Source organism: Coregonus lavaretus, assembly GCF_964263955.1.
Source record: "Coregonus lavaretus genome assembly, chromosome: 11".
Lineage (NCBI taxonomy): Eukaryota > Metazoa > Chordata > Actinopteri > Salmoniformes > Salmonidae > Coregonus > Coregonus lavaretus.
In genome coordinates this window covers 9,257,311-9,266,101 of record NC_139998.1, presented here as the reverse complement: position 1 = coordinate 9,266,101, position 8,791 = coordinate 9,257,311, and the positions used below count along the sequence as shown (strand labels likewise).

At 38.8% G+C, this 8,791-nt stretch overlaps 1 protein-coding gene across 1 annotated transcript; it reads right to left on the bottom strand.

The window, feature by feature from the left end:
• Positions 1-2,052: 2,052 nt before the first annotated feature.
• On the bottom strand, positions 2,053-8,547 carry LOC311137090 (ALX homeobox protein 1-like; the record flags this gene model as incomplete). Its single annotated transcript, XM_084171423.1, has 4 exons — positions 2,053-2,382; positions 6,229-6,357; positions 7,104-7,408; positions 8,322-8,547. 4 exons carry the CDS (start codon positions 8,545-8,547, stop codon positions 2,053-2,055), a joined length of 990 nt encoding a protein of 329 aa, XP_084027549.1.
• Positions 8,548-8,791: the final 244 nt, after the last annotated feature.

The window sequence follows — 8,791 nt, the reverse complement described above, 5'->3', positions numbered from 1 at the left end:
CCCAGGCCGAGGGAGATTGACAGTTATTTTGTGTTTCTTCCATTTGCGAATAATCACACCAACTGTTGTCACCTTCTCACCAAGCTGAGAGCTCTTTGGTTTGGCCATGGTGGAGAGTTTGGAATCTGATTGATTGATTGCTTCTGTGGACAGGTGTCTTTTATACAGGTAACAAGCTGAGATTAGGAGCACTCCCTTTAAGAGTATGCTCCTAATCTCAGCTCGTTACCTGTATAAAAGACAGCTGGGAGCCAGAAATCTTTCTGATTGAGAGGGGGTCAAATACTTATTTCCCTCATTAAAATGCAAATGAATTTTTAAAATTTTTGATATGCGCTTTTCTGGATTTTGTTGTTGTTATTCTGTCTCTCACTGTTCAAATAAAACCTACCATTAAAATTATAGACTGATCATTTCTTTGTCAGTGGGCAAACTTACAAAATCAGCAGGGGATCAAATACTTTTTTCCCTCACTGTAGTCTACTGAGCAGGCTAGATGAATAGATTAATTTTAGTAAGATAAGAGTTGGAGTTTAACTAAAAATAGAGATAATCCGAAGCCAAGAAAATGACATCATTCCTGTAATGACATGCGTTGCAATTGATCCAATGTGCTCTGAACCAGTCCAAAATATCTGCTATCTGAAAGCCAAGACCTCAAAGCACATATCAGGCTGAGCACTTGTATCATTTTCCAGGTCTTGTTTTAAGACCTAAACTTCTCATTAAAAGACCCTTGTTTTGGCACGTCGTAGATACAGTAAAATACTCTGATACGTACTTTTGATTGGCAATAGCCAGGAAGTGAAGTAGTGCCCCTAGTAAAACAAAGGCAGTGCCATATCAAAGCATCTGACACAACTTACGGTTGTAATTGAATCAAGCGTGCCATTCATATGGATACGTTTTCCACGATGAGATGATTTCCACCACAGAATAGAAAGTGATCTCAGAGAGTGAGCAGCACAAAGGGTTGCCGTCACCTTTTAGAAGAGGACAAAGGCATAGAACATGCTCATGTTCGGTTTCCATGTGGGCTACAGTATATAATGTGTGTGACTATAGGAGGGAGAGGGGGGATTTATAGAGTATCTGAAGAGATGCACTATCTGAAGAGTTTTCCATGTTTATTATTATTTCCATGTAGATTATACATATTATAAATTGTAATACTTCACTCACACTACTGTAGTGTAGCCTAACCCTTGGTTTACATCCCTGTCCCGACGACCCGGATCGCCACCCCGAGTCTATAATGAGTGAGGGAAATACAATAAAACAAAACATATACAATCAAAAATGATGTCACAGCATATGTTTTTATTGTCTTATTACAAACATACCAACTGCTTCCTGTGCTGGTGCCATATAGCACAACACAAACAGAGCTAATGGGGGTTACATAGCTTTGCTGCAAAGCACACAGACATGTTAATATGTCAGTCCCATTTCATTTCTGTTCTGCTCCTCTATATGTCCAGAGCTGCATGGGGTAATGAAATTAGAAAGCACAGGGAATGACAATATACACAGTTCAACACTTGTACTGTAGGTCCTACAGTGTAGGACAAACCGAAGTTGAGTGTAAAAGCCATAGAGGACCACGTTCTCAGCAACACATTGTGCCTTATTATGAATAATAATTGGCAAAAAGGGCCCACTTAGGGGAGTGCTTCCATTCCTCTTTCACATCGGTTGTGAACCTGAAAGTAAGTGTTGTCTGTGTGGATTAAACTGATATGCACTCACAGCTCAACCTTGATCAGGTGACCTTTAATAACCTTGTATCAGTTCATCATCTCTGTCCTCTGACCTGACAGTTTGTTGACCCCTTGAGGAGCATGTCTCTCCAGCAGATGGCTAGTCATCGATCAGCATCTAGGCCTACATCATTCAAATTTAAGGAAGTCCTCTTCCATCAATCCGGTGTCACAGTCAGTTCTCTGTCAGTCATACAACGTTGGGGATATAATTATTGTGCGTAGTATTAATGTTAAAGTTAGAGTGGCTGTGAGTCAGTCGGTTGGGCGGACGGAACGTTCACAATCCCCATCACATGGCCCAGGATATGTTAGCCGCGTGTTCCTTGGCCTTCATCCGCAGGACGGCGATGCTGGATGAGCGTCTCTCAAACTCAGGCTTGGCCTCGAATGGATGTCCGTTGGGTGAGGGCGTGAGGAGGGAGTCAGCCGTGAAAAAGTTATTGAGGGAGACGTGTCCAAACTGGTTCTGCTGGTTGGGGAAGCCCACATACCCGTGGTCGGCTGCGGAGCGGGAGGAGTGGGAGTAGGAGGTTACACAGGGAGGAGATCCACGGGGGAGCATGCAGGAGGACACCACCGAGCCACTGGGAGCAGGGCTGGGCCACAGGTTGTTGGGGATCTGGGAAGGGAAATTATAGGTAATTTATCTGGTTATTTATTGACCTTTCTATTCTACCAGGAAAGTTGAATGATCTTGATTATGAATTGCTCCTGACGTTTTGAATGTTATGTGTATGCCACAATGAAGCCCCAGATTGTGTGGATTATAAAGGTTTTCTATTTTCTTCTCATCAATTCTATTAAGGACACATTTTCTTTGACAAAGTATTTATCAGTTTTAGACAATGATAATATATGATATACCATTTCATCCAAATGTGTAACTCTACAACAGGCTACTTCAGATAGCCTACAGTATATAGCCTAAGTTTAGAATTCTGATTTCAAGGACATAATAGAAAATCAAGGAGAAGGCTACCAGTCCAGATGTCAGAAATTGTATTCCTGATTAATTAGGGAATATCACATCTCTAAGATCAGTATCTGCACCCATCCTTTCCCTTGCAACTACTGTAACATCCCTGCCAAACGTTGGTTTACAGACATATCTAGCAAATACTAGAAACATAATTAATTGTGGTGGGGGTGTAGATTTTGGTATGGTTTGGTGGTCATATGCAATGACGGTTTGTTTAGCTTTGCATGGGAATTTCATTTCATTTTCAACTGGTTGTAATCAAAATTATTTCCATAAACATATGACATCAGAAAGCATATTATATATGACGTCAATGATCTGTAAATATAGTACATTTTTTGGCACAAATGTAATATTTTAAAACAGATCCAGACACTGCTTTTTCATAGAAATGTCCACGTCCAACACACAAAAATGCAATTTATGTTCCCCCCTACAGTATTTACAAGGAAGAAATCATCAACTTTGAACATGGCTGTAAATCAAACAGTAAGATACATTGGCATACTTCAATCCCCTACTTACGCTCTGTACCATAGCATTAGGAATTAGAACACTAGAATGGACATGAACCTTCTTATGATGGGATAAAGATCAGGGCCTGGTTGCATTAAATATCTGAAGTGTTTCCCTTAAGGGTTTGCCTGAAGGAATAATTTCCCCTTACCTAAGGGAATTGTTTAAGGGTGTTGCATAGAGCCCCTCAAATATTTATTTAGCTAAGGGCATATTTGAGGGTTTTTATGGTAGTTTAAAGGCATGTATGTATGGCAGAAAGAGTATCTGGTTACCATAGAGATGGCCTGATTCACTGACTAATCTAGTCAAAGAGATCGCTTTCAGTGTGATATAACAAAATATAACTTCTACAATCAAGACAGGATAACAAAATTGCTTCAGAAGACAATAAAACATGTTTCTTGTAGTTAGTTTTTTCTCAACTTGTTTATATTACTTTCTAGTACATCAAGCTAGCTTACAGAGTAGCTATAGCTAACTAGCCAGCTAGCTTTGTAGACATAGATTGTGTACCTTCCATTGTTTGGCTAAGTAGCTAGCTGGTTGATGTTTTCCTTTTGTAACATTTACATTTACATTTTAGTCATTTAGCAGATGCTCTTATCCAGAGCGACTTACAGTTAGCACATACATTATTTTATCGAACCCACAACCCTGGTGTTGCAAACGCCATGCTCTACCAACTGAGCTACATCCCCAGAGCAGATGAAAGCAACATTCACCTCCACAAATGGTGTTTACATTAACATCCATACTGAATGAAGCAGTTAAGGGACCTCGTGGGCACCCTTAACATTTTCACTTAATTTAAGGGGGAAATGTACCTTAAAATGTTTTGTGCAACTGACTTAAAGTTAAGGCTACTTTATGGGAAAATAATAATAATAATAATAATAATATGCCATTTAGCAGACGCTTTTATCCAAAGCGACTTACAGTAATGCGTGCATACATTTTTTTTTTTTGTGTATGGGTGGTCCCGGGGATCGAACCCACTACCTTGGCGTTACAAGCGCCGTGCTCTAACCAGCTGAGCTACAGAGGACCACAAGATAAGGAGAAATTTACTTAAGGTGTTATATGCAACCGGGCCCAGCCATTTTGGTCAGGGAGTTGGTCAATCATGGTTTGCCAGTGCTGTGATAAGATAGTGTAAAATAATGAATTTGAAGAATTGATCTGTGCTGTATGTTTGTTAGCTAGCTAGGCAGCCAGTTTTAGAGGAATAATTCCATACATTTTTCAAATTAACTGCCAATATGCCAACGTTCCATTCAAATAATGCAGTCAATCCACAGCCATACACTGGTTGAAATCAGTTGATTATAGGACTTAGACAAGTTGTAAATGCATATAATAGCACTCACAGCTTTCCAAGAAAACCTAAATTTAGACATTTAGTCTGTTTAAATATATTTTAGAAGCTATTTATACCCTACATAAAATTGGTAGGCTATAAAACCTGTGTAAACTGTATTTATAATTATATGACAATATTTTAGGTTGACAGTAATCATATTACACAATTTCTGATTTAGCCTATCACATGCCTTAGCCTACTTTTGTTTTAATGCTTAAGTAAAATTACTGTAGGATTATGCCTCTACTGCCATTCATTCCAATTAGATGGGTTTGGATTTCTCCCTGACCAATATGGCTGCCATTATACTCCCATTCTGGAACGTTTAGGGTTCATTACATAGCCCCTCTAGTAATTTATTAGGATCTCTATGGTCAGTACCCTCTATAGTAAGTAATCTGGATAAACTATATTAGAGGAGATTTATTCAAGTGTTTATACAGGAAACATATCAGAAGGAACAGAATATGTGGCACAGAATTCGGGCCTGGATTTAGGCCAGGGCATTTAGAGCCTGAGGCCATGCACGGCTTTAGACCTACATCTTCAAACGCTTATCCTCTTCAACAATATAGCCTCGATGTTGTTAGATGTTAGTCTGTAAGTGTAGGCTATAGCCTATCCTACATGTGTTATAAAAGCACCAAACGGGTTCTACAGTGACCACACCCCACCAAAGGATTTAGAAGGGTCAGAGATACAGAAATGTATCATCATTTAAAAGGGTAGGTTTGCTTCATAACTTATGTTTTAAAGGGATGCGTTCTGGCAGCCCCTTATGGCTTTATGTTTTATGTTCGCTTTAAAGGGGCAATCTGCAGTTCAAACAATAAGTAAGCCGTCACCCCGCCACTGATTTGGTAAATAGCTGAGAGATGGGCCTGGAGAAATTGAACCACTCTCAAATTCATGGACAGAGCTATATGGATGCAAGTACTGCCCTTAAGCATGTTTTGAGGCTATACAGTATTTGTTTACAATTACAAAATTTACAAACAAAGGAGTAAAACAAGCTTATATTTTGGGTTCTAATAAGGTAAGACAATTGAACTAAGCTCATGAGGAATTAACAAATTATATTATTTCAGAATCAATGGGTATATAGATCACAATATGAAATACCAAAAAATAATGTAGCAGTCAGGGATTGCCCTTTTAAAAGCCCATAGGCCTAAACTAGCCTCGTCCCATCGACTGGATAAATCATTTTCAGAGAAATCTAAGATGCCATTAATTTCAATGGTTTGCCGAGATACATTCTAATCAACGATCAAAGTCTTATCTGAAATATGGTGCATAGCCTTATACATCTTATTAATATAGGCCTATGTCAAAGATGCTCAATCTATCAAGGTGCGGTGGCAGGCAAGAGCACTATCATTTGATTTAATATAGTGAATGTGTAGGCTACTAGCCTACCTAGGCTACTCTTGAAAATACAAACAAAAAGTTAGTGTGGCTAAATACGCATGATAGGCTCTAATTATTGTTAACAATTACCAAGTATTACACCAAAATCAAATGATTAATTCCATATGATGACTAGTCTACCAAAAAGGATTCAATAGTGGTAATTAAATTGTGTCTCTGGTAAAAGCCAAACTTGCCTGTGAGTAGCTATCCGTCCTTGGCAACACTGATATGTCATATGTCGCTGCAAAATGACTTTTTGCCTGTTGAATCTGCCCATAACGTTCTCTTTTCCTCCACTTGGCTCTTCTGTTTTGAAACCACACCTAGAGGGAGAAATAGAGAGAAATATAATCAATCTTATCCTAAGAATAACTGAGCTATAGGCTTAGGCTATAGCCTAGGCTACTTGGCCAATATGTAGTGAAGGCTACCCTTCTTTTTCAGCATGACGTTGTCTTTAGCCAATATTTGATGGCACATAGGCCTAATAGGCCTTACCTAAGCACTCAGAGATACAATTAATTTTAAATAACGTGCTTACATTTGTGATTCACAGTAATATCATGTTGTTGTTGTTTTTTTTTTTAAAGGAACTCAGTCCGGCTTTAAATTTCCTCTTGAAAGTTGTAATAGTAGAATGCAGGTGGTGCAATTTCGAAATTGGGTAGTGCATCATCAGTTCCTCTTGTCAGCTAACGTTTTTTTATTTAGTTTATTTTGCCTATAGATATTGTTGAAATGTTTTAGTCACTCAAATATCACATGAATGCACATTAGACATGGCAAAATGTATATAATTGCAATAAAATTAGCTTTAAAACTGCAACATACTCTTTGCACCCCATGACAAAACTTGTAGAATTGCAGGAAATAATTTTTAAAGCTGCTAAATTCTCTCCACCAACAAGAGGGATGTGAACAGTGTGTCATGAACAGTGCTTGTGCCCATAGAAAAAGACGTGGCGCGTGCGAAGGGGCGGGCGCGGGATGTTCCCCAATGCTGTGGAAAAGTTTGGGAACCCCTGGCCTAGAGAATAACTGAATGAAAGTGAGAGTAAAGCAGACCTACCTGCACTCTGGCCTCAGTTAGCTCCGTTCTCATCGCCAGCTGTTCTCTCACATAAACGTCTGGGTAATGAGTTTTCTGAAACACCTTCTCCAACTCCTCCAGCTGTGCGCTCGTGAACGTCGTCCTATGCCGCCGCTTCTTACTGCTCGATACGTTACTGTCACACTTGTCACTGATTTCGTCCAAATCCGTTTTCTCCTGACCTGCCGTTAACCGCGAGGCCCTCAGATTGCAACAGTTCTCTATCGACCTCCCGAGGTCCACGTGCAAGGTATCTTCTTCAGTTTTGGGGACACCATAATTCGCTATAGGAAAGAAATAGAAAAGTATTATTATTAATATTATACATCAATGTTTCTATATTGTATTAGTATAAATAAAAAATATAGCTAAAAATAGGGTTATTTAGATAATAGGGCTACTTTAACAATGTTTTATTTTCATTTAATAGGCATAATTAAAATAACACGTTAGCTCAACAGTTTTAGCAGAATAACGCCGATAATGCAACAATACAGGCATATATGCTGGCTGGCAGATGCTACATTAAAAGGTAATATTTGCACAACATGCAAGTGATAGGCCTATAAAGAATATTGACAAATATATTTAATGTAAGAGATGTATAAGCCCATTTGTTCTCTAACCTATATGCAGTTAATGTAAACAGATTTGCACGGTTGCATTTCAGTTTTGATGATGGTTGATATTAATATTATTATTGACAAAGCCAGAAACACATATTTACAAAACCACACTTTCTAGGATATTTATAATTGTATGACATTTTAAATATGATCACATCTGCCCATTGCTCTTTCAATGTATTCCCAATTTGGCAATATAAAAAAAACCTAAATGGCTCAATCCAATAGCTTTCTTACATTTAAAAGTTTTTTTTTGGACAGAGCAATAAGAATTACATAACACCTAAAAAAAATCACTTGTTTGAGATATGGCACATAATGATGAAATTATGCAGCCTACCATCTTCGTTTCACAGGCACAATACTATTTGAATGCTAAAATAACATGCGTAAAATAACCTAATACATATTTGTTTCAATAAAACTTGGGTAACGCTTTTACTTACAGCCTGCAGGTATAGCCTTACAAGTCTCATCAACAACACATCTAGCAAACACATTTCAGCGGCAGTTGAAAAATATTTTTGGCAACGCTTTACACATGGACAGTGAAAAGGGGCAAGTAACTAACCGTTTTGGTCTCCACACGGCGAGGACCGCTCCATTCGGGTGTGGTGCTCGGTGGTCTGTAGCCCGAAAGCATGCACACACTTGGGCGAGGTTTTGCTGTAGTACTGTACACTGTCCAAACTCTCCATAACTTGGTCCAGACCGCTGCCAGAGCCCATGTAATAGTCGCTGCCCTTAATCGCTTGACTTTTCAATGCGAATTTATCATTAATGTATTCCATCATCATCTTCTTCTTCCCCAGATCCCGTCTCTCAAACGAACCTTGTCAACTGACCATATAGAATTTCTGTTGAGGTTCGACAAAATTGAGGATCTATATAGGCTACCCTGGTAAGATAATAATTCGCCAAAGCCGTTAATTTGTCTAGTCTTAAAGGCACTAGCTATGGTCTCTTTATAAAGGGAGGGAGAGGGGGTTCCTTGAAGAAGCCACCCTACATTTGAATATGGAGAAGTTAGTTATAACTCCT